This window comes from Bacillus rossius, chromosome 1 (assembly GCF_032445375.1).
Source record: "Bacillus rossius redtenbacheri isolate Brsri chromosome 1, Brsri_v3, whole genome shotgun sequence".
NCBI lineage: Eukaryota > Metazoa > Arthropoda > Insecta > Phasmatodea > Bacillidae > Bacillus > Bacillus rossius.
Genome location: NC_086330.1, coordinates 164,845,088 through 164,872,857, shown reverse-complemented (window position 1 = coordinate 164,872,857; position 27,770 = coordinate 164,845,088). Strand labels below are relative to the sequence as shown.

At 38.0% G+C, this 27,770-nt stretch overlaps 1 protein-coding gene across 1 annotated transcript in view; it reads left to right on the top strand.

The window, feature by feature from the left end:
- The window catches only part of LOC134538821 (LIM homeobox transcription factor 1-alpha-like), a 189,568-nt gene that overhangs the window by 121,499 nt on the left and 40,299 nt on the right, over positions 1-27,770 (top strand). The window contains exons 5-6 of the mRNA XM_063380378.1: positions 9,444-9,670; positions 14,164-14,360. Coding sequence (XP_063236448.1) covers positions 9,444-9,670; positions 14,164-14,360 — 424 coding nt within the window. The remainder of the gene's footprint in view (positions 1-9,443; positions 9,671-14,163; positions 14,361-27,770) is intronic.

Below are 27,770 nucleotides of genomic sequence, written 5' to 3'. Positions count from 1 at the left end.
GTTGGACTGGGTAGGAAAATAGCAGCAATATAAACATACCGCAACACGACTCTGTGGGACTATAAATGAACCTATAAATGTAAGGTTGACTATTAAAGGTAATGGTAACTCCGCTTTCTTATACCATTTTCAATAATGGGTCTTTTTTTTTTCATACCTTAAAAGCTGTTCAAAAAATGCATGTTAAAGACGGAACCACGAAACGCAACTTGTGTAGGCAATTGCAACGGTTCTTAAATGCTATTCGTAATCAGACGCTCCCAAGAAATGTGGAGCGGTTTGTGAATGGCGCGTTGACGCCCGGAACTCTGCTCGCCGCTCCAGGCGTCCATCTTGAGGCTGCTGCGGCAAGAGGTCACATCCCCAACAGCAGTGCGGACCTAGTTGCTACCACGCTCAGCTGAACACGCGCAGCACAAGGAACGCAGCAAAACGGTCTGAAATCGCTCGCCGAGAGACGTCTAGAGAATGTGAAACAGGTGGGGCGGGGAAATAGCTCTAGACCTCCGTCGTGCAGACCGAAGAGATCTGAAGTGGAGTGGGAAGGGGGGAGAGGATGTGCCCTCGGCAAGGGACAGCCGAAGCGCGACTGCGACTGTGTGTGGACTACAGGAGAGAGACGGCACAAGAGCAGCACACAGGGAGAAAGAGAGAGAGAGAGAGGGAGAGGGCACACGTGACTTGCCCTCTGGGCGCGCAATATTGGAGGCCCAGAGTCAACACCGTATACCTACCCCCTCCTTCTCTTTCCGTCTCTCTTGCGAGCGTGAGGTCCCTGTGATGACCGCTCTAGGTAAACAGCACGGCCGACCTACCCTTCCCCGCACCAACTGCTATCAGCTCCCACCAGGGTCAAGCCACCCCCGCCTCTTACACACACGAGTCCAGTGTAAGAGGGCCTTTTTTTCCCTTCTTCCCCCTTTTCCATTGGTTCTCCGGTTCGAATCGATATCTCCCGATGGAACGTAACAACGTCTTTGGTTTCTGATCTGCGCTTCAGTACAATTAATTCGCTGATTACTGTCTTAGATTTCTGCCCGCTTACTTCTAAATGGAAATTATATTTTCACGCGCAGTTTCTTTCGCAGTTTATTTTGCTTTCCGCGACAAATGCTCAAGAATTTTCAACTGTCAGTTGTTTGTATTGGTGTGCGTTTAAATTTAAAATTTTTAATATTAAATGTATTTAAATATTCGTTTTACGATTTCCGGGCGTATTCAATCAATGATTATTTTCAAGTAGGGAACATGATGGACGATTTATTAGGCAGATGAATTATATCAGGTTACTCCTGTTTCACCCAATTATACATTCCGTAGCTGGTCCATCCAAACATTTTCCACCTCTTGTTCGTAGTTAATGACTTCGATGCCGACTAAACTTTTAACTGTAATGCGTACGTTCTTCTGAAGTGCTATTTCTGAAATGTTTTGCTGAATGGTGCAGAAACTCTGTCACTTAGGGAAAGAAAGTAAAACAAAAGTTATGATATAAGAATCGTTTGACATGTTGATTTGAACCATTAATTAAAATATTTATATCAGTGATAATTATGATTCGTTAGTAAACTAGCTTTTAATAAATAGTTATCACAGTATGCAAATAAATTTATACTGTCTATTTATAGAGCATCAAACTGAAAGGGAGTAAACATTTTGCATTTCGCAGAAAAATTTAATATTTCACCAAGTATAATCGACACTACGTAAACACTTATGAGCCAAGGGGAAGCGATTGCATAATTAATATGCAAAATAAGTTATAATTAAATGATATTCTGCAAATAGTAAAAGAATTCCTGCGTGTAAACAAGGTAAACATGTGCCTGACAAACAATCAATAACTTCCAATAGTTTTGTTAATAATTACTTTGGTAACCAAGTTTATCGTCAAAAATAATTTTATTTCAGCTCAAGGCTAGACGGATCACAATCATTATAACTGTAATAAATAATATATTTTACATTAAAAATAATTTTTAAGACGAGACATTTCAATCAGTATATCACACAAAATTTGAATGAAAAACTTTAAAAATAAACTCTAAATCGATAAAGTTTTGACTGTGTCCATTAAAATTACTCAACTTGTAATTAGTTTGGACCAGTTTCAATAGTTTTCAAGTGAAATTTCACTGATTTCAGTAGTTTAGAATGGTGAAATATGTAGAGTAAAAGTGGTTTTCATCACACCATTTAAAGAAAAAAAAAAGAGTTTATTTTGTTATCATTGAAATTTTGAGGTAGCTTGTACTGTACACGATGTACCAGGACGCAGAAAATTTCTTCGAATTGCTTCTATTTCGCTTTTAGGTCGGAATAACGCCAGTCGAAACTTCCAAACCCAATAAACTCTCTCCCCATCACTCCCCTAAAACCTTGTTCTTTTAGGACGCTTTGCCATATTTTTTTTTATCGGTTGCTTCCCCGAAATTTCGTCCACGTGGTGAACGCGTGTCGAATCGGTTAGCTGTGCCTCTCCGCGAGTGACGAAGAGTTGTTGGGGGGGGGGGGAGGGGGAGCAAATCACGTCACTGGAACGAAAGGTTGGACGCGCAGAGGCGGGGGAGGCGGGCGATGGAAGGCCTGGATGTCCACAATCTGACAAGTCTCGTTACGCTAGCCAGTAATCTGAGCATGTTTGTCCTTTAATCCTCCCCCCTATACACACACACGCAGAGAGGCCTGCTCTTTTTTTCCTTCGTCCTCCAGCTACCCGCTGCCCCACGTCCTACGTCACTCCCCCACATGCCACCTCTTGTCGCCATGGCTACATATGAGATGATAGCCGTGCCGAGCCCATGTATTCAATACCTGACAAACAAATTACATCGGCGACTCTGCGCGCGTCAAAAGTGATTGATCAGCCCGGCCGGCCTTTTCTGCTCTTTTCCTCGCAAAAACACGGGAAGTACCCTTTCCCCCCTCCCTGCTTCTTTTGTGCCCCCTCCCCTTCACCCATCCTTCCCGGGGCTTTGGGATAGTAAGAGGGGGAGTCGGATTTAGGCTTCTACCGGGGTCAGTCTGTTGCCGTGTAAAAGAACACGTGCACGAACAACAAAGAACAATGCTGAGGATAAGTGAACACATCAAGAGTACAACACAGTTTGAGTGTCTAATAGTATCGATGAGACACCCGATGATTTTTAGATAACAATACTACTCGCACTGTTGCTTAAATATTAATTTTAGTACAGCATTTTTAAAACTCAAAGTAGATGAAATGGTGTTAAATTGGTGAAATTCGGTTTTATAAATTTTTGTTTGTTATATCTTGAAACAAAATATTTTACATCAAAATTTTACATGTATATTCTTCCTATTTTATTTCCAGGATAAAAAAATCTGTCTGCAGATTGTGAATTAAATTTTCAACAAGCGACGAATTCAATAGATTTCTTTTTTTTTTTTCCTGTTTTGCCACATTTTTGTTTTCATTGGCTCATTAGAGAGCCTTACGAGATTCTTTTGCAAGACAGAATCAATAAGACGATATATTTTGCAGACACATGAATGTGTGTTGAATCCTAGGAAACACTCATGTTTCCTCGCTATAATACACCCTCCCGAGATACAAGGCTTCTCGATTCGGTACGCTCTGTGAACACGCTTGTACAGCAGAAACCAATGGTTCTCAGTTATAAAATTTAAACACAAAACTGTGTCTTTTTTTCCTTCTTCAAGTATGAACTGTGCCATTCTGGATTGTGGCATAACATGAGAACCAGCGAAATTTCAGCTTAGTAAAATAATAGTTCTCAACCATATGAAATGAAAATCATGATTTGTAGAACTCTATAATTTGTATAATGTATTATCTTAATTGTTTTCAATTCATTTAGTAGTTGGGAAGTGATAATGTTTGAGATTTTGGGCCTCTACAACGGCTGTTGGTGGTCACAGTTTTAGCAAACCACGAAGGAGTTATGATGCTAAATATATAATAATATTTGTTTGCCTAGTAAGTTTATCATTAGCAAATGTTTCAACTGTTTTGTTGCACAATGATGGAAGAAGTGACCAAGTGCACTTGACTATTCACCCGTATGCTAAAATAAATCCTGAACGGTGAATGTGACCCATGTTTGTAAAAAAAGCACATGCTGCGCTTCACTATCTTAATCGTCCAAAGATTTTCCTGTCAGTGCGTGTGAAAAATACACTCGTGCAGCTATTAATTTTGCCTCATCTTGATTACTGTGACATAAAATACAATGACATGACAGACTACCTAGGAAAAGAACAGAAAAAAATTCAAAATACTTGCATTCGCTATATTTGTAATCTTAAATTGCGTTATCACTTTCACTCTAACTATAAAAAAAGAAGTCTGGTCCAATTTTTGTTTACCAAAAACTATTACTTAACGCTCTACAAATGCTATATAAAATATTTAAAGCAGATACTCCTCAGTTCTTATCCGGGCGATTTACGTTTTTAAGCTTCCGTCACAGTCTTCGGACCTGTTCAAAATCTAATCGTGAAATTTTACTGCTCATGCATAAAACCAAAATAATGTCGAAATCCTTCACAGTTACTGCATCTCGCCTCCGAAACAGTCTAGACCAGGGTGCTGGACACCAACGGTCTGCCAGATATTAAAAGAAATCTTCTTGAAAAAAAACTTTGGCTCTCTAAGTTCACAGACACGTAACTGAGGGAATACTGAATGAATGGGCGTGTGAGAGATTGACAGTATCATAATACGAATTTTAATCATGTTCATATTTTTTCTATTTAAAACCATATTTAATATGTTTTAGGTTAGTATTGAATTATATTTTTTTAATTTAAATACATTTTTGTATGGTTTATGTTACTACTAAACTTAGATGATTCATCAGTAATTGCTGTTATTTGTAATTTGTTAGTATGAATTTTCATGTTTGAATCCATAATTATTACATTAGTAATCTCATTAATTATGTATCATGGTTCTGTGTAAGAGAAGGCGTACCTGTATTAATTGCTCCAAATAAAAGTCAAATAAAGAAAGAACATGTGCATCGTGCTCGAGTAGTGGGATTAATATTGACGAAAGTAAGAACTTGGTTAAGGCTAGCATTGCAATGTCTCACTTGAGAATTTTGGACCTTAGCGACATATGCCGGTCTGAGGTCACTAGGTGTATTATGGGTTTGAAAATCAGGTTAGTCATGGTTGAGTGTGACGTTTTTATACGTAGACGTTTGTTAGGTTATCATTTTAGCCACCCGATTTAGGCCTTTAGGCATGGTGTAATGTTTTCAAAACCACGTACAGCGTGTAATCATACAAAAAAGTGATTTGTGCCAAAAAAATATTTGCGGTAATATGGAGTCACAGTGAATTTTTACAGGGAATTTTGATTTTATTTTCTGTTTGACTATTTTCCCAACGAAAAATTCACTACTTAAAATTTATCGCTTCCTTGCGTGGTCTGTAGAATTTTTTTCTGTCCTGTGTATCTATATTCGTTTGTGTAGTTATGATCATGTTTTCTGTTTTTTTCTTAAGTTTGGCATATTAAACTTCTTTTCCAATTTTTATAAAAGCAAGATTTTTTCTTTGTAGTAAAAAGTATTTATTTATATATATTATTTATTTAAACCGTTGTTTCATATTATATTTTGTGTTTAAAAAAGCATGATAATATTTTCTTTGTAGACAAAAGTACATTTTTATTTATATATATATTTATTCATATAACATATTTGTTTCATTAATGTACAAATACAAATACACCAATTACTTTGGTGGTGCGTTTGATACTGTTTCATCAGGCGTGGTAATTCCTGGGGGAATATATATACTGCTCCCGAAAGGATTAAGATTAGTCGAGCTATCTCTCCGGCTTCGTTTGAAGCATAATGACCGCAAATCCTGCTTAAACATTGCTTCCCAAAATGACAGATTTTTGCGAGAGTGTTTATCGGGATTAAGGTGGCACTATACGAAAGTCCGGAAAATGTAGCTCTGCCGCTTTCAAAGCAACCCGTTGCTAACTTTAGGATTAAATCTCGCTGATAAAGTCATAGAGACAAAGTATAATGAATACCTTTAAAGTATTTTTCTGTCTCTCAAAGTCCACCATAAGAATACACTCGGGAAATGCACGAAGCCTTAAGGGGAGTGCTGACACATAACGCAGCTCTGTTAAAAATATCCAACATTCAGAATCATAACAGTTTTAACTTATTCTTCCTTCTTACAAAATAACCTTTCTATCATGTTGGGAAGTTGAGGTGTTGACCACCTGATCTAACACTTAACAATAAAATATAAAAATTATGAGATATTATAACTAAAACATAATTAATTTTTAAACAAATATAAATCACCATTTTTAGAGTCTAAAATTTTCACACCTACTTGCAATAACAGTAAATAAACTTTTCAGTATTCGGTAATATAAAAGACAAATATTTATATTAATGTTCAGAAATTGTAACTTAATAAATGTAAACATTGTACGTAATTTGGAACGAGACATATTTATGTAGAGAGGAAAGCATAAATATAGGCTTAGTAGAAAAAAATAGTTAAGTATCTCACATATGTACATTAACATTTCGTGATGAATTAACCTCAATACACTTAAATAGAACGTATGCGTGGAATTAGAAATTTGCTATTAGACCTAACAACTGCAGGCCAGATTTTAAGAAATATATTTATTAATGAATTTTTGCTGTCAGTCTTTTTGATGACACTTAAAATAACATTAAGGTAGAGCTCCTATAACTATTGTCTTTTTAAGGTTGTTAATATTCTACGTATTCTGATTGGCAGAATTATTGTTATAAATTTGGGGATTTGGCTTGTATTTTATCTTACCATCTTCGAGAAAGTTTTATATCATGAAAAACTTTTAAATGTTATTTTATAAGCATGATTTAAAGTTATTGAGAATTTTTTTTAAGTAAATAGGTATGTACCGTACCGTCTTGTGAATTGATGACAAATGTTTCCAAGTAACACTGGCCATATAACTTTAGAATTGTCTACTGAAAGGATAGCCTAACTAATGACTAAATTCAGTCCCTGTTAGGTATACTCAGAAAAGTCCTATTAAATATGCATAAATTATCAAAACTTCTTCGTACGAACAGTAGGCACTCTCGCTCCAGGTGAACTGACACAATATTTTTTAATCACTCAGCAACATACGGCTTCGTCGTACACCGCCATATGGCTCTCATGAGTGGTCAGATAAAGTTTATTAGCGTCCAGATTGACAGTTACTAATCCCCACTGGCATTCTTTTTTATGAGTCAGAGGAGTGGGGATTAATGAAAGAGAATAGTCAACTTAGATATATATAGCCTATGCTATTACATTTTCTGCGAAAGTTTACTTCTTGACTGCTTCATTTTATTGTTCAACCTTTATTTACCCATATCCATAAATGACAAAGAACATTTGCCATATATCAAAAACAAGCTAATTGTTTTATATATATTTCGTCTCATGTAGGTGTCTGCTGTAGGCCGCTATACACTGGTTGGTTTTAAATTTACTGTGGACAGCAACAGGGATACGTTACCCATTAACATCCTGTGGAGAGTGCAACAATTTGATTTTACTGGGTGAAAATTTTCATTACATAAGCTCAAAATTTGAATATTGTTTTACTTCCCGTTTTGATAGAGTAAGTAAAGTGAGCGATTCTACTTAATTTTGTGTCTAATCGATATAAAAAGCGTTCAATGTGGAAACACAAAAAAAAATAAATAAATAATGGGATACTGGAATAACAGTTTTAAAGCGAGGAACTACTCAAGAATGTTCTTGAAGTGATTTTGGCTAAAGCAAACCCAAATCAAGACGATAGTACTGAGATTAAACCTAGGTACTGCTGAATAAGAATACAGTGATTGACGTAAATGTTTATGAAATAAATCTGGTTTGGCTGAAGCTGGGTTTTGTGGTACAGCGTTGGATTAAGTTTAGATGAACAGAAAAGTACTGAGATAAGTTATTTGGGCTTGGTTCTTTTTGTATGGTAAAATAAGTTATTAGACGGTGTTATTTACATTCGATTCACTTCTATCGCGTTGTGTGGAAAGGAAAAAGTTAAGAAAAAGAAAGTAAAACGCTATTAAAGTGGTTAGGTCATCTCCACATAGGGCTGTTATGTATTATATAAAGGTATTTTATATTATTTTGAGTTCGCTCAATAATCATGGATATTGTAAAGGAAATATCAGTTAAAAAAATATATTTAGGTATATAACTCATAACGTCTTTATATAAATTATTTGAATATAAATAATTTAGGCATAGAAACTAAATAATTGAGTATAAACCATCATTATAAAGATATTTAGTAACTTTGGTTCCTAAAAATTGTGTTGCGTACGCTGTCCGTAATAACTAAGTGCCTGAGTGTTTTGCGGCCGCAGTCTGTACTTAACGAAGTGCCTGGGTGTTCTGTGGCCGCAGGATGTACTTGGCGAAGTGCCTTGGTGTTCTCTCTGACCGCAATATGTTCCTGACGAAGTGCCTGGGTGTTCTGTGGCTGCAGTTTTTTATTTACTAAATTACAAGTTATTCTGTTCTTATCTAAGTTTCTAGATATTGTATTACTGTAGTCTGTAACTTACTAAGTTCCTAATATTCTGTGGTCGCCATCTGCACCTAAGTACCTAGATATACTGTGGCAGCAGTCTGTACCTGAAGAAGAGCCTGGGTACAATGTGGCTGCCGCCTTGCGTAAGGACGTGTCTTGATGTTTTGTGCCCAGGGTTGCATTTGAAGAAGATCCTGAATGGTTTAAGGCCACCGAATGTACAACAAATTGTTCTTAGATATTCTATGGCCCCAGACTGTACCTGTTTAACCTACTGTGTGGTCTGTAGTAGCAGACTGTACATGACGAAGTTTCTGGTTGTTCTGTGGCCGCAAACTATACCTGACAAATTACCTGGGTGTTCTGTGGCCACAGTCTATACCTGGCTAAGTGCCTGAATGTTCTGTGGCCGCAGACTGTACCTGAAGTAGTGGCTGGTTGTTCTGTGGCCGCAGACTATACCTGGCTAAGTGCCTGGGTGTTCTGTGGCCGCAGACTGTTCCTGACGAAGTGCTTGGGTGTTCTGTGGCCGCAGATTGTACATGACGAAATGCCTGGGTGTTCTGTGGCCGCAGACAATACCTGAAGTAGTGACTGGTTGTTCTGTGGCCGCAGACTATACCTGAAGTATTGTCTGGGTGTCTGTGGCCGCAGACTGTACCTGACGAAGTGTCTGGGTGTCTGTGGCGGCAGACTGTTCCTGACTAAGTGCTTGGGTGTTCTGTGGCCGCAGACTATACCTGAAGTAGTGACTGGTTGTTCTGTGGCCGCAGACTATACCTGGCTAAGTGCCTGAATGTTCTGTGGCCACAGACTGTACCTGAGGAAGTGTCTGGGTGTCTGTGGCCGCAGACTGTTCCTGACGAAGGGCCTGGGTGTTCTGTGGCGGCAGGCTGTACGTGAAGAAGTGCCTGGGCTGCGCGGAGCGCGTGGCTCCCGAGGAGCTGGTGATGCGCGCGCTCGACAGCGTGTTCCACCTGCGCTGCTTCGTGTGCGTGGTGTGCGGGGCGCGCCTCCAGAAAGGCGACCAGTTCGTCGTGAAGCAGGGCCAGCTCTTCTGCCGCCCCGACTACGAGAAGGAGGTCGAGATGCTGCAGGGGTACGCCCAAGGTACACGGTGCATGCCGATCAGGGCGACAGTACGGCTATTAGGACCAAATTTCCGTTTTTACGTCCAATGGCGACTGGAGAAGGGTGGTAAATGCTTCCCGGGCGCTCGCATCTGAACACTTTTGGAGCATTCATATTTGCCTCCGCACAGTCCAGGTTTAATTAATTTAGAAACAATGTTTTTAAATGTGGCATGAAGTCAAATCCAGAAAAATTACATTCTAGTGGCATTTACATCTGCCAAGAAGAAATTCAGTTCTGTCCGTAGTTAATGTTATCAACGTCCAAAAAAAATTCAGACAGTCACTGTATGAATATTTATCTTGCGGGTTTGTGGCCCAAACCAAACCGATAGTTCTTGGGGTGCTGTATTGCACGTGGACAAATTGAATGGCTACATGACAGAAAATGCAGTGAATAAACAAATCATTAGGTAGGGACACAAAATTTGCTGTTTAGTGGTTTATTGTCTTAACTGCACAATATATTGTAAAATATGATAATATATTTCTGCTTTGTGACTGCCTCCGTATACTGTCATACCCACTTTTCATCTTTTTTTATACTGCTGGTTCCAAAACTCGATATAATATTTGTGGTTTATTCGTACGTCAATCAAATCTTTCCGTCACCAGTTTCCGATCATAAGAAATGGCATAATAATATTTATTATTAATTTGATAGCAAAGTAGACTTAATTACGTTTATTATAACTAACCCTAGACGACCCTGAGTCAGACAAAAATCAGAATAAGCCTTGTAACTAAATCTCATACAAATCGATGCAGTGGATGCGGCAGTGGCCAATCATGTCTCTGGGGGTATTGTGTATGTAAAGGAGAGTAGAGCCTTACTTGTGGCTAGAATCAACTGTTATATATACACTTATATATAATCTATGCGTTAGAATACGCACTGCTCGATATCACAACCAGAGGATTTTGACATCTAGACAACTTTTTACTTCTCTTCCTTATCACTGAGTCAAGATCTATTAGGACGTATCAAGAGAAGACCATTACAGTAAAGCAGATGTATTTGTTCTTCAAGTTCACGTTACTGCTGATTGAATCCACGATCTCCTCCTGATTTTTCGCCAAAAGTGGGAATGGAAAATCTTTAGGTTTCATTAACCTTTAGGTTATAATATCCTGTCCTCTGCGTAGTCAGGAAAATGCCACATGTTCACTGACTTCTGACTTGTGAGACGGTTCAACCGGGTGTCTTTTATTTGTGGTTTTCTATTTGCTAAGAGTACTCTAGATAAACTGTGAAATGACCACAAAAATAGCACGAAGATAAAAACGTTTGAATTTAAACCGTTCATCAATTGAATATGAATTCTATTGTAAAAATAATCTGCGTTTCCATACATCGTTTTATTGTTTTATGTATCTAAATTTTGACACTTCCCACACCAGCGAATGGGAAAAATATAGGGCAGTGTTCCAAGACGTTCGGATAAGGTAGCGAATAAGCACTGCTTTTTTAAGATACAGCCGTAAGCTAACTTGAGGGCCGTGTTCCAAAACGTGTTCAAACCGTATCCCATTAATGAATCAGATCGGCAACCGTTTTAATAATGGTGCCATGCGTGAGGCTAGAAACTGGTTCCAACGCATTCTAGCAGATGTTTGGCTACTATCTATACAATTGTTACCGCAAAAATCCTAGGGATACCAGCATTGTCACACGAATTAAATGATGTTATTCTAATTTTCATAAGTACTTTTTAAGTAGCGATTATTTCTTGTTTTGACCATTAAATTAAACAAAATTATTCCAAGATAGTTTCGCTACCATAAAGTTTCCTTTGGTATACCAATATGTTTGGTACGTTCCCCGATATTCACAAAATTGAATATATACGAGATAATGACCCCAGATACGGGTCCACCAACTGAATGAAATCAACGAAATGTGAACTCGGCGCATGCACAGAATTTGGGCAACAGATATGTCACCGTAGGCCACCATAGGACACCGAAATCCGTTTCCTAAAAATAAGGGTCTGGCCGTGTCCTATCGTGCACTAGAAATATGGTTAGGGAACAGGTGTAACATATTCAACACCTAAACCCTTATTTTTTGTGCCTTTGAATACCGGCATTAGTAGGCTATCTTAAGCTGCCGTATCTCTATGGGAAAAGCGAGCCAATGAAAATGTATCCAGTTGTCCAAGCGCACTTGAAAATGGAGCCTAGCCTGTTGTAAAACGTACCCTGCATTGTAGAATCATTTGTCGTAAGTCGAGTCTCTATTGTTTCAGTGATAGTCTTCGTTCCAAAGTTGGTTAAAACAGTTCTATGAAAAATCAAATATTTTAAATGTAGACATTGGGTGATGCCGTGATCACAGGTGATCAGACTTCGGAGATAGTTTCAATGGATTCACAAAATCCGTGTGTCTCTAGTCATAAATATATATCCAATAATTTCATGGCAATTTTTATTATCAGACTAAATGCCAAAGTCCTACTCACTCTCCGGAAAGAGTAACAGAGTGGTTGTAACCACGTGAAAAGTTTGCCATTGGCTGGAGGTGTTTTAAGGCGTGTAAACATAAACAGTGGCACAATATTTTTTTTTGGAAGAAATGCCAAAATGTTGGAAGCTCTGCTTAGTGGTAAAACATATCGAAAATTAATTATCTTCAGCCATAATTAGAGAACTGTGAAAATGGCATTATTGTCTGGCACACAAAAAATTAGGGGTCTTCTGTTCATTTTCTGCTACCTTCTGTCTGGGTAGCATATTATTCGGTCATATTAATCTTGAAACGATTTGATTAGATCCTTGTCCTTCAGGATATTTTGGACTACCTATGATCCAATGCGAACTTGTACGAATGTGCTTTGGTATGCATTCTAGTGCAGCTTTCAATAATAATTTTAATTAGGTCTCTTTTAGTGGCCTGATGGATGTGACATCCAATTATATGATATACATTGTAGCGTATTTTCAAATAATAACGCGAATTTTGCGAGGTCTCGGGTCATAAGTTCTCGAACATGTACATTGCTGAGAACGAGAAGGCTATGACGACTGTTGATATTCACCGGGAAGTGGCAGAGTGTCGGCTGGTTACTGAAAGTACATTAAATATACGGAATTTTAACGAAGAATGCCCCTCTCAAATACAGGTAAATGAAGTGCTCATCGAAGTTCATGAAAATTGGATCTTCGTAGAAACAACTCTAGATTCTGATTATTGTATTTGTTGTTACGAGGATAAACTTGCATGTGTAAGAAAACTAAGTGTTTTCTATGTAGTTAACAAGTTTTTGAAGGCTTTGTCATTTGTCCAAGATAATTCTTATGAGTTCAAGTTCAAGTTCAAGCGTCTGTCATGTTACGAAGTTACAGGAGACGGCCAGGAGAACAAGTGGTTTTAGTGAATATTGGATAATTGAAAGACTTTCAGGATTTTTTTACTTAAAACTATTGTTTTATAGTTTACGAAAACTTTCTATATGGTATCTTAAATCTTAGAGTACACATGTATTCATTAGGGACCAAACAATTTATCTTTGCCTAAAAACAGTTTAACATTAATATTCAACTAAACATGTTATTTGAATGATTTTTCCAGTGGGAAAGTTTGATTTAAAACATTATATTGGACATACACCATTGCTAGTTGACACTGTGAGTCATCGCTGGATTCGCATGTGCGTCGCTGCATTACCGTTGTGTTGTCCAGATTATCTGTTTTGGATCATCTTTGGTGTCCTCTGTTTGTTTCTTTGCTCTTGGTTTGTCGGTGTTTACTGATCTAGTCAAAATTGTATCGTCGTTGCCAGCTCACTGGGTTTGTCTGTGTTGTGATATAAAACTAAATTCATTCCCGGAATTCTCTGTGCTGTTATTGCATTTAACATTTGGCATAGGCATATTTTGGCATGGTTTTCTGTGAGTGTTTGTGTATTCATTCAGGTCTTCCTTACGACATACGGTGTAAATTTATCTAAACATTAATTTACACGGTGAGTCTGAATTCGACCAACAAACTTCGGCTGCAGTTTCATTACGACAAAGTAAGTTGAAAACTTCCATACGACTTATGGAATGGAATACGTTTTTGAAGTTAGGGATGAACAAGAATTTTATCGTAAATAATAGAGACAGAATTTAAGATTGAAGACTGAGCGTCTGTATTATTTTTAAATGGGCGAAGTTCTAAAACCAACATGTATTTTGTCCTTTTAAAACCATTTCATTTAAATAACTGAGATTAACACATTTATTTCCTATATATTTTTGTGGTGTGTTAATAAACACCCCCTCCCCCCCATTTCAAAGAAATAATTTTGCTACAGCAATTAAATTCGTAGTGGTAGTGTACGATATTAAATATTTTATCTATTGTTTGCAATAAAAAAGTTGTTCGTACACAACTTCAAAGACCTTGGGAAGTACTTACGTTCTTAACTTATTTGATTCGGCCATGAAAATGGTGGGTCGAGTATACAGCATGAAGATGCGCGGACGTGGCTGCCGCAGGTGACTTCCCCTGCGACGAGCTGGTGCCGGCGGCCAGGGCCCAGGACGGCCGCCGCGGTCCCAAGCGGCCGCGCACCATCCTCACCACGCAGCAGCGGCGCGCCTTCAAGGCCTCCTTCGAGGTCAGCCCGAAGCCGTGCCGCAAGGTGCGCGAGGCGCTGGCCAAGGAGACCGGCCTCAGCGTGCGCATCGTGCAGGTGCGCTTCTCTGGCGCGGTGGCACGAGCACTGTCGCGTCTGCTGCTTCCACGGTGCGCGGAAACCTTAAACACGGCAACCAACGAGACTGCATTTCACGGTTACGAATTATTATCATGATTTTAAAATCTATATTATGCTTCGAGATTATAACACGGGCAAAATTCAAATATGTATATATAAAAAATTAAACCCTATTTCTCCTGGTCATGCTATAACTTGAGAACGGCTTTACCGATTTCATTTATCTTTTTTAAAAATTTTTATAATACTTCGTAGAAGGTTCTTACATTAAAAAAATAATAAAATTTCGCAGAAACTTAGAACATTTAAGAAAGCTTAACAACTATATTTAATATAAACTTTTTTTTAATGTAACCTTAGCCCCAGCATTATATACTATTTGCTAAGCACGTTTGAAATAACTGTCAGTTGTTTGAAAGTTATCTGTCAGTTGTTCAGGCAGATCGCACATCGCCAATATCGTTTTCAAAGATTGCATAATTCTAGCGTAGCGTTATATTCTCTTTGCGTTAGTTAGTTGTATCGGTCGGAATCAAGGACTTCATCATGGAAATCCATGGTCGGGATTAAGAACGAATTATAACACTTACCCAGCTGCTTGGTCGGAATGATAAGGTAAAATTAAACCATTTTGCTTTTATTTTGCATATTGTTGATAAATTATGGTTTTCATTTCTTAGTGCACACTGCACAGTCGATGGAATCGAAAAATTTATGGAGTTTTAAGTTTGTTCATTTATAATTTTCAGTCGAAATTTTGATATTAAAAATGCCAAGAAGTAGACATACAAACATAGGTCGCAGAACTCGCAATGCCGCAAGTCCAAGATATTTAAGAACAAGTCAAACTGATGAGCAACGCGAAGCGCGAAATGAAGATGAACGGAATCGATATCAAGAACATATGAATGTTGCATTTTATCCACATCGAGCTGCATTCAATTATAACGTGGCAATCGATTACAGTTCACAGAAAATCGTTGCTATTGGACCTATGAACGTTGTATGTTCACATTTCAAGGCATTGAAATTCAAAAATAAAGCCCCTGGATTAATGCCATTGGAAGCGCCACTGGACCCACTACATTCGTTGATTTCTGGAAATGGGCCAGATTCCAAACATTTTTTAACTCACTCCAGCAATACAATAATTGCTTTCAAATTACCTCATTTGGTGCAACAAACATTATTCGAGATAATTTTATGTCCACTTTCAAGATTCAGGGTCAAACATATCATCAAACATGTTCCTTATTGCCAACGCCGGACAGTGACTACAAATATTTGCAAATTTATTTTATGGGCGATTCATCAAGACAAGTCGATCAGCGTTGTGCACACAATAATTCAGTGAAAAGACCATCTGTGGAACAACTCCAAAGATTTTTCCATCAACACAACGAATTGGTTGCATTATTCAAGACCGCATTAGATCGCATGCCATCTGATAACCACCAAAATTGTCATCAAAGCCGATAAGACGCCTGTAGGACAACACGCAAGACGTTTGAATGCGCCAACAATAGATGAAAACACTTTTGTTGTCGTGGGTGAAAATTTAGATAATAGAGATATTGTTTTACATCTGCGGAACGATCAACTGCAGCGTGTCTCCGAAACACATATCGATCATATAATTCTTTACAATATCCTATCTTATTTTGGCAAGGTGAAGATGGGTATCATTTTTCAATGAAGATGATAAATCCAATTACAGACGCCGAAACTAAAAAAAAAAGTTAAATGAATTATTATTCATACCGACTGATGGTTCGAGAAAATGAGAACAACAACATCTTAAAATGTCGCCGTCTATTTCACCAATATGCATGAATACGCTCAAGATGCTATGTCGTATGTACGTCATTATGGCATACCAGATTTCTTTATCACGTTCACGAGCAAACCACAGTGGACAGAAATTCGACAAGAATTATGACCTGGCCAATCACCCATCAATCGCCACGACATCACTACAAGGGTGTTTAAAAGAAAATTAAAATTACTCATGGAACATTTGTCAAGCATCGCGTGTTCGGAGAGACGCGTTGTTGGATGTATTCAGTCGAGTGGCAAAAGCGCGGATTGCCACATGCACATATCCTTATTTGGTTGGTTGAGAGGATAAGACCGAATGAAATCGATGATGTAATATCAGCAGAAATTCCCGATAATGATGAAGATCCACTGTTACATGAGGTGATAACAAAAAATATGATTCATGGTCCCTGTGGAATATTAAATCCTATTTCTCCGTGTTTGGTTAAAGGGAAATGTTCAAAACGCTACCCAAGACAATTAGTAGCATAAACAATTACTGGAAATGATGGTTATCCACTATATCGCCGCAGATCTACAGATGACAATGGAAGGTCAACAATAGTGAAAGTGAATCAACAGGACATTGAAGTTGATAAGCGTTGGGTTGTTCCGTTTTTGCCGTTACTCTCAAAGACATTTAAAGCACACATAAACGTCGAATTTTGCCAGTCCGTGAAATCTATTAAGTACATTTGCAAGTACGTGAACAAAGGTAGTGACATGGCTGTGTTCGGAGTTGCTGCCGAAAATTAAAACGATGAAGTCACTCAATTTCAAATGGGCCGCTATGTTAGCAGTAACAAAGCGATGTGGCGTATTTTTTCATTTGCAATACATGAAATACACCCCACAGTTGTTCATTTGGCCGTACATTTGGAAAATTGTCACAGAGTGTGTTTTACAACGGAGAATGTATTACAACGAGTGGACAGGCCACCATCGACAACATTGTTCAGCTTATTTGAAATGTGCCAGAATGATGACTTTGCCAGAACGCTGCTTTACTCTGAAATGCCAAGATATTATACCTGGAACCAATCGTCAAAGAAATTTCAACGTTGGAAACAAGGGCAGCCAGTTACAGATTACCCACAAATATTTTCCACCGATGCACTAGGACGTCTTTACACAGTCCATCACAGTCAAGACGAGTGTTTTTATTTGCGTTTACTGTTAGTCAATATTCGTGGCCCAAAATCTGCAAACAGTTATGGTGTATTGCGCGGCACATACAGAGAAGCCTGCCAACATTTGGGATTTCTAGAGAATGGCGCTCATTGGGACCACACACTCGAATATGCTTTAATGTCGTCAAATGCTAAACAAATACGAATATTGTTTGCTATAATTTTGTGGACATCCACACCGATTGATATATGGAACAAATATAAAGATCATATGGCCGAAGATATATTGCATCAGATGCAACATTGAATGCAGTTTTGCAAATGAACGAAGATATTAACAATGAAGCATTCATTTTAATTGAGGATATGTGCTTGATGCTTAACAACAAAAGATTATTACAATTAGGAATGACAACGTTCAATCGCCTAATGCCCATTTAATCAAGAGTTGAGACACGAAACCCAATACGATTGCGAAACATTAAGAGTAACCGAACCGTTCAAAGACACGTATCCCTTCTAAATCAGTAACAAAAATGTGCCTACAATACACTCATGCAAGTAGTGAACAATGGAACTGGCGGAATTTTTTTCATAGATGCGCCCGGTGGAACTGGAAAAAACATTCTTGATATAATTGATTTTAGCAAAGATTCGATCGCAAAAAGGAATTGCACTTGCACTTGCATCATCAGGTATTACAGCATGTTGTTGGAAGGCGGTCGAACAGCTCATTCAGTACTAAAATGGCCGTTGAACATGCAAGTTAATGAAACTCCAACTTACAACCTTTCGAGGAATTCTGCGATGGCCAAAGTGTTGCAGCAAAGCAGATTAATCGTTTTGGATGAATTCACGATGGCACACAAAAAATCTTTGGAGGCATTAGACCGCACAATGAAAGATTTACGAAACAACCAAAACCGGTTTAGTGGAGTGATGATTCTATTTGCAGGTGATTTTTGACAAACATTGCCAGTAATGCCTCGATAAATGCCAGCCAACGAACTTAATGCATGTTTGAAGTCGTCCATTATATGGAAATACGTTCAGACACTAAAATTAAATATGAATATGCGAGTCTTATTGCAAAATGACGAATCTGGTGAAGTATTTTCCAAACATTTGCTCGATATTGGTAATAGCAAAATTCCTGTTGACACATCTTCTGGATACATTACATTCCCTGCAAATTTTTGTCACTTTACTGAATCAAAAACCGAACTCATCGCGATGGTTTTCCCAAACATTGCTAAAAATAACAAAAATCATGTTTGGTTAAGTTAACGTGTTATATTGGCTGCAAAAAAGTTGTCAACGAAATTAATTTTCAAATTCAAAGTAAGATAGATGGTGAATTGATGACATACAAATCGGTTGACTCCGTTACTAATCAAGATGATGTTGTCAACTAACAATCGGAATTTATAAATTCCCTGGATTTTCCCGGATTACCACCTCATAATCTGCAACTAAAAATCGGATCGGTAATCATAATGTTACGAAACATAAACCAGCCACGTCTTTGTAATGGCACCCGGCTTGCGGCGAAGAAATTAATGAACTACGTCATCTAAGCCCCATTTTTAAAAGGGAAGTATAAAGGTGAAGACGTTTTGATTCTAAGCATCCCTATGATTCCGAACGACATGCCATTCGACTTTAAACGGTTACAATTTTCAGTGCGGCATGCATTTGCAATGTAAATAAATAAATCGCAAGGGCAGTCGTTAAGTGTTTGTGGCATTAATCTTGAAAATCCATGTTTTTCACATGGCCAACTGTATGTCGCCTGTTCCCGTGTGCGGAAAACCATCAGCATTATTTATTTACGCGCCAGGAAATAAAACTAACAATAATGTGTATCAACAAGCATTACAATAAACAAAATGTTATAGAGATAATAAAAAATTACAAACACATACAATATCAAAATATACAACAATAGAAATAATATTTATTAGTATAGTATTCCAGTTTGAATTTAATGACAGGACAACATCTGTCGGGTAAGCTAGTATATAATAAGAACACAAAGTAATAATACAGCACAATATATTATTGTTCTTGAAACAATTTTTTAACGTATTTAGAACATAAACAAACATGGCCACCACCACAGCCGAGTACTCGGCTTCTATTGATTGCACGGAGCAACGTAAGCATTGCCGAGCTATTCCGAACGGGTCCGTCTCTCTTTTTGCGGGCTATTGTGGAAACTCCGTCAGATCCGTCTCCGTTTACGTTCCGTGTCATCGTAGAACGGGAAAGGACTGTGCCTACTGCAGTCGTAACCACGGCGCGACTTCCGGAAAACGTACACCTAGGATTTCGTTTCGTGGCCCCTAGACGCCATGAGAATCATAAAATAGAAAGTTTAAATATATATATTCATGTCTCTATATCCAGGTTTTTAGTGAACAACGGGGCAAACATTTCTTGGGTGACAGGAAATGCGGAAAAAACTCTTAAAAAATAACTTATTTCCAGAAAATCAACCCTGCAATGTTACATCTGCGAATAGTAGGCGCAAATTTAAATTTCGCGCCCAACTAGGCACCATCCCAGTGGCTTGTAGGACGCGCAATCACAACCCTGTGACGTATAATGTTTAGGTGCTCCACGGCAAGCAGATGACAAGCGTGGCGCAGAAGTTAGTCAAATGCCACAACATCCAGCAGTGTGATGTACAGAACAGAGAATAGATTGTTGTGTTATAATTACATGTTTAGCTTTGGGCGATTAGCGCAGTGTTGACAGTTTAAACTACAATGTTGCGATCGAGCGTCATATCAGCCATTGGAGTTGGGCCTATTGCGCGGGAAATTCAAATTTGTGTGCTACTGTTCGCACCTGTAACTTTGCAGGTTTGCTTTGCCCACATATGTTCATTTTAAAAAATTGCTTGTTTTTGTCATTTCCTGCCACCCATTAAATTTATTTCCCGTTGTTCGTGAACATTCTGTGTATACCACTTTCTTTAAGTAACCTGATTTATTTTTTGCTAATTTATAATTGATAAACTGAAAATAAAAATAGGAAAAATTTAGGGGAAGACAGGTTGTTGCATCTGCACAAATGTGTCGCCATGATGGACTAACAAAATTTGGGGAAAAAAATAAGACGACAAGCTGTATGTTCGGGGTTCGTACCCGTACCACAGCTTTCCTATTTCGTCGATGCACGGGCCATGTCAAAATGTTGACTTCATTTTGGCGGACCGGCTTGGCACCGTTGATTGAACGTTTCGAGTGTGGTCGTCGCCAGAGTTGCTAATGAGCCCCTCTCTCAAAAACGAAATAACAGCTACAATCAAGTAGCCAATTGGGCTTTGGTCCGTGGAGGAGGAGGGGTGTGGGGGGTTTGTGAAGGGAAGGGGTCGCCCAAATGTTTGCCACCCCACTCGAATGGTCGTTTTGAAGTGACTCCCGGTGTCGAATTAAAACCTCACTCCCAGCGCCCGCACACGCGAAGCGTATACGCTGTCCGAGTGACACTGCCCACAAAGAGAGGCCGACACAGTATTTTCAAACTGGGTCCTCCTCCACTTCCCACCACCTGGTACAGCCTACCTCACCCCCCACCACCTCCCGACTGAATCACAAATACTGTGCGCGAATATTTACTCAAACTGATTGCGCACAGTTGTTTGGGATTTCAAACATGTTTTGCTCCGCTTGTTTATACACTGGGGCAGAATCCCTCCTCCATGGGCCCGCCCCGGACCAACACGCCACGCCCCCTCCCCCTTCCCCTCCCCTGATCCAAGGATGTACCTTCATAGAACCAGCAAGTCCGTGCAACAAGCATTCTGGTCCAATGGTGAAAAGGCGGACAAAATGTTACATCGCGGTTCTTACAACCACAATTTGACAATGCGTAGTGGTAACTTTTGTGTTGATAAGAGCTTGTGATTTTTTGCAGATTTGTAATTTTTGGATATCAAAAATATCTCTAAAACAAATACCTTATATGTAATTTAAGTACATCATAGCTTAGATCTGACCTCAAATTATTTTTAAATCTCATTATTTTAGTAAAAATGTGGGAATAACGGTTGATATAGATAGCGAGGGAGATCTGTCAGCAGTAACAGCCACATGTACAAGAACTTGCACCCATATTATTTCTGGAAGAAGATGTTTTTTGTTCAAGTTATAAATTGTGAATTTTGTGTTGCTGTTTTTCTGTCAGCCAATCTTCACATAATTTATACTTTTTCAAACAGTAATTTTGTAGTATATTTCATACATATTTTTCCAATTAAGCTTTATTTCCAGTAATTATCGATAGGGAATGGAAAAAGTTCGCAGTTTCAGTGATCTATAGCACGAACTCCTCAGTCTTCTACATATCCCCTGCTCATTGGCTGCTGACTCGAGCATTGTCTAGACTGAGTTGCCTGTGACTGGATACTTCTTTGGCTGAGGATTTTCCATTGGCACAGAGTACCAGATAACTATATAAAAAATATGAACCGTGAGCCAATAGCAGAATAATCACAGACGTATGATTGTTAGAATTTCTGCCTATTCAGAGATGAATCCGCGAATGTATCTGGTCTCTACTTGTCGATATTGAACAGTGAGTTTAGAAAGTGTTTGATATAATAGTTGCATTAAGTTCCATTATATTAACTTTACAGTCAGTTCGACGCTCGTTGCCCTTTCTTTTTTTTTAACCGGTTGTTCAATAGCAGTCTCAGCGTTTCTTCTTAAAGGATGTTGCCCAACCGCCTGTTCACGCCCTAGCGTGATGTCCATGTGATCATCAGTGCTTTGGTGATGTGTCGCCTCGCCTCTGTAAGGGATTTACTATGGAAAGTATTCACTGTGAACTATTTTCTGCTACATTGTTGCATTTTGGTAACTCCCACGCATCCTATTGGCAGTTTTGTAAGCGTTCAATGTTCATTTATTTTAGTTTTAACTACTATCCTTACCCGTTTGTTCATGATTTTTCATCTTGACACTTGGAATTTGTTGGCGTATAGAATGTGTTGCTAACTGGAAAAGTCCCCATGTTTGTAGTGTGAGTATGTAAGGGAGTTTTTAGTATTATTCGAAATGGAATAAATATTGTGCATCATGTCTTATACCTATTTCTTCAGTTACTCGCGAGAGAACTGTGGTTTTCTTCTCTGGTATCATTATTCAGCTGTATCGTCATCGAATGATTGACGGATATCAGTAAAAGTCATGTTATAAAACTCCACAGACGCATGCCATTGTACACTTAACTGCTTAGTTTCATTTTGTAAATGGAACAAAAAAAATAGTGTAAAATTATATATATGTGTAAATATGAACATTTATATAAAAAAAACCGGTTCACTACAAAATAGTGTTTGCAGTAACACTGAGTTCCAATTCTTACCATGACATTTATGCTTTGTGTTGTCCCAGTACCTGCAATTGTTAAAGTTAGGTATTTGTAAACTGCTCCCTGAATAGCTTTCCATTATTAACAGGTCACATAATAAGCACGATACAACAAAATAAAGTAAAATTATTGAATATTTTATTCTCATCTCCATTGTTTGAAAAATTAGTAGTGTACGAAAATCGATTTAAATATACAATTTTTAATCTATTTTCGTAAGAAATGCTAAGTATATTGTCGAAAAACTAATTTCATGTTCGCGAAAATAATCACAGCAATGTGTAGCACAAAGTTACAATTTTTTTTTGTAGTATTATAAACTATTTTTTGGCAACTGGTTTACATATGTATCTTTTGTAAAGGTACAGAAAATTTGTTCTGTGTACTTTAGCGGGAGGGATAAGCTTTGTTTGAAATGGTACTGCTCCGGTTACTGTTTACGAGGTCTTCGGTTCGATCTCATGGTTGGTCGTTTCCGCCTTCAGCATAACCCCGTCCGTATATTTTTTGTTTCAAACTGAGAATTCATCAACAAACACCCGTTTCGTCATTTCAGATTTCAAAGTAATTTATTGATTTTATTAAATTATTGATTATAATGAAAATGCCAGCCAAACAAAATAAAACTTCATAAAATTAATAAATTTTTGATTTGTTAAATATATTTTGGGTAAACCCGAGTTTATAAATAATTTTTTTTCTAAAAGTTAAGAAATACTTTTTTTCCATTTAAAATTATTATTATTATTAAGTTTTAACGTTAAAGAAATCACAAGCATACAACAGCTTAAACATCAAATGCTAAGATTTGTTATAATTTATTATTTAATTTACTATTTTTTTATTTTATTCCAAGAATTTTAAAGTAGAGATTTGTAACGCAGCTTGAGTAGTATATATTGGCCGGTCCTATGCCTGGAGCTGGAGTTGGAGTCGATGTCCGCCATCTTGGATTGTAGCGTCACGACGGCAATCTTGAATGACTCTGACCTTCAAAATGTACCAAAAAGACTCAAAATTGGCCAAATTGCCTAAAATTCGCCAAATTACATTTTTATTAAATTCCATCGAAAATTTTGAAAAATCAAAAAATTCAAAAGTAATTTTTTAAAAGAGATAAAAAAAACCGTAAAAATTATAAATTTGAAATTCGAAATGCCTGAAAATTTGTTTGTCTTCAAAAACGAAAATTATCCATCGAGGCTTAAGTTACTCTTTGTAAAGCCTCCTATAAGGCTCTGGAGAGAAGCTTTGTTCTCAACCATGACCTCGGCCACCATCTTGGAAGATGTCACGTCGACCATATTAAAAATCCGTAAACATTATTCTGTTTTAACATGAAAAAAAATTAAAATAAAAAAGTTTAATACAATTTTAATAATAATGCACACGATATCTCCATCGGTTCGATTCCATGGCGAGAGTAAACATGGAATTATTTAATAAACATTTTCAAAAAATCTTAATTACAATTTAAACATAATTTTAAATGAAAAAAACTTGCTACGTCACACAAACCTTTTGGATTCTAGAACCTTCCACCATATTGTCTGTCATATTATCCGTCGTGTTGAAAATCCGTTATTATTAAGCAATAAATTCGTAAACAATTTTAAAATTTATAAAAAAATTACTTAATAACATTTAAATCAAAAGACGCCCAAGATGGTGTCCTCGGTTCAAACCTGGTGAGAACAAAAATTTACGATGGATCCTTCCTCCACGGACACCATCAGCAGACTGACCTTCCACCACTAATGTCAAGGCAGATATTACTCAGCCAGTATGACGTAACGGAAGCCATCTTGGATGGAATTGACCTTGACATTTGACTTTGAACCTGAACTCTGACCTATACCTTGACCTTTGGCTTAAGTCGCCATCTTGAATTTCGTCATCTTGACATCAAGAATCTCATTCCCCGAACATTGAACTTTTCGTTACGCCCGCCATCTTATATGTGTATGACGTCATCGTAGAACTTTTCGTTATGGCAGCCATATTTAATACTAAAATAACTGACATCACAATCACTTTTTTTTCGATTCTGTTGACACAACCACCAAACTGCATGCCTTAGGGTGCAGTGACCATATTAATTTAATTTTTACCCGCAAGAGTGCAGTAACTATTTATTGCCAGGGCATCCGCCACTTATCGACCGTCTTGGAATCCGGTATTTTGAAAATCCGTAACTATTATGCTATAAATTCTAAACAATTTTCAAAAATAATCAGAAATATTGCTTATTAAAATAATGATTGATTCGATCGCCTCGGTTTGATACTTGCTCAAAGCAAAAAAGTTTATTTTAGGTATAAAATACTTTTTTAAGTAAATATGGTAACAAATCTTAAAAGATTCTTAAATTCCTCATCCACCAGCCGTATCACTTGGCTGCCATCTTGGTAATTTATAATTATTAACATAGAAATTCGGAAAAAACTAAAAATATTATTAAAAATTCAGCAATTTATTGATTGATTAAATCAATTTCCGTCCCAAGTTCGATCATTGGTCGATGGAAAGAAAGTTTTTATTAGGTAACAATATTTTATTTATTTAAATTTAAGATTGAAGTATCAGGTTCAAGGAAAAAAGAAACAAAAATACAAAAAAAAATGTATGAAAAAAAATTCTACTATACAAACAAGAAATTTACTAGCGTTTCTCGATTTCTAGTCTTCTTAGAAGGTGAAGCGAGTCCTTTGCATGCCTTGACATGTGTTTTCAGGGTAGTTCTACATGTCAGTCAATTAACCAGGCACGTACAACCAGTGGCCAGGCTCATCCAGTTGTTGGCTAGACACCTCCAGCCTGTGGCCAGTACGTCAGATAGTGTGGACAGACACATCAGTCGCTTGGTCAGGCTAACACGTCCAGTTGGGTGCAAAGTACGCCCAGTCATTGTCCAAGCTGGACCTCCACAGACTGGAGGTTTCTAGCCAAAAACTGGATGTGCCTGGCTACCGAATGGATGTACGTGGCCGTCAACTGATCGAGTCAACTTAACCACAGATTGGAAGTGTATAAGCATTAACTGGACGTGCCTGACCACCTACTGGATGGGTCTGGCCACCAACTGGCTGTGCCTTGCCACCTACTGGACGTGCGTTCCTGGCCACTGAATAGACATGCTTCATCAAAGTATTTAAAGATAGCTAATTAATTTACAACTATTTCTAGCCATGTTCCAAAACTCGCTAAGGTCACAAAACTGTACACCACTCGACGAACGAGTTGCAGAGGCTCGCTCGGGGCGGACGAGCTACACCCGATGCTACTCGTTTTTCACGGGAACGTACCAGCGAGTGGGTAGTGAGTTGACGGATCCTCCGCAAACTCGCTGGGCACTCGTCCGGGCTCGTCCCACGACGTCGTGCTACTGGAAGACTTAACTGAAGATATGTTATTAGTGAGGGAGCTGGTTGCCTTGACCTCCTTAAAATTTCATCGTATCACATGGTGTAATTTCGATCAACCATACGCAAATATTTACTCAAGTGATGAATGAGTAGAGTATATGTGTTTCCCTTGGGCGTGTCACGATACGTATCTACGTATCTTATCGTAAACACAGGTGTACACTTTCGAATTTCGCTGACAAAAATGTCATTTTCATATTTGCCCCTTAATCCTAGGGCAATATCAGCATAGTGGTATTTTCCAAAAACCTAACCGTATGGGTGGTTACGTAAGCTACTTAAACCAACGTAATGTCGTTGTCTAAGCCGTGAAAAGTGTAAGTCCGAACCAGGATGGACACTACCAACAGCCACACCGACCCACGACAAGCTCAACGACCAGACATCGGAATAGTCATCATAAGCCACCCACAAAATTTCCTAGCTCCCCACGAAACTGTATAGCATAATTTCACAAGAAGCAAACGGCTCTCATCCAGAGTTAAAGTCCATACTGGACTTTGAATGTTTTCCAGCTATGGCTGCGGGACTATCACCTGAAAATATTGTATCACCAAGTCGTATTTCTTGAAGAAATTCTGAGTCCAGAATGGAGTTAGTACCTGGCTGAAATACCAAGTATCACGTGGTGGCGATGACGGACAGCGTGACGTTATTGGAGGTCGGAGCGTTGGAGCGGCCCTCACGAAGAGAGTGACTCCGGGCTTCTCCTGGAGTCAGGCTGCTCCCACGCCTCTTAGGCGACCTCCTTATATACTCAAGGTCTGCAAACCTCAAACAATCTGGACCGGCCAGCTAAGATGGCTTACTTCCTATGACATCACTTCCTGCCACTGGAGTTTTTTAGTGGAACACTTCTTTCACGTCGGGTGACCTATACGTCAGGCATCAACTGCAACGCCGGAAGTCTACCTAGCAGGCTTCGAAGATGCCAGGCAGCATATCTTCGATATGGCGCCAGTCCATTTAAGTTAGAGGTGATGAACTTCACCCCATAACAAACATTTAAGACCAATTTATATAAACACTCTCATAAAATAGAAAATGTAATCGTAAGGGTTACAGTTTTGAATAAACTGTTTATTTGTAGAATTTTAATAAAACATTTTTAACTTGAAGTGAATCATCCATAAATCAATAACATATGTTAAATAACGGAAGAACTTAAAATAAAAATAATTAGGCCTAAGGCTATACATAAATAACATTTATTCACAACTGTATTCCACACTAATGAATGTCATCAATTCATTCACGAATTTAAATAAAAATTAGTATTTAAAGTACTTAAAACCCTGAGATTTATAATAATGAAAATATATTTATTTTAATAAAAAATCTAAAATAATTATATATATTTTTTTTAATTTGAAGAATTTTTATCCAAATGTGCGTCCTTATCGTTAAATGTGCTTCCTTTTTGTCGAATTTATGTCCAAATGTGTGTAATTTTTGTTAAATGTGTGTCTTTTTATATATTGCGTGTTCGGTGTGTGCATTAAGTGTCTGGTGTGTAAATTGCGTGGTCATTGCGTGTATATTGCATTTACATTGCGTGTCCAGTGCGTATATTGCATGTCTAGTGCGTGTATTCTGTGTCCATTTCTATTGTCAGATATGCTTCGACATGA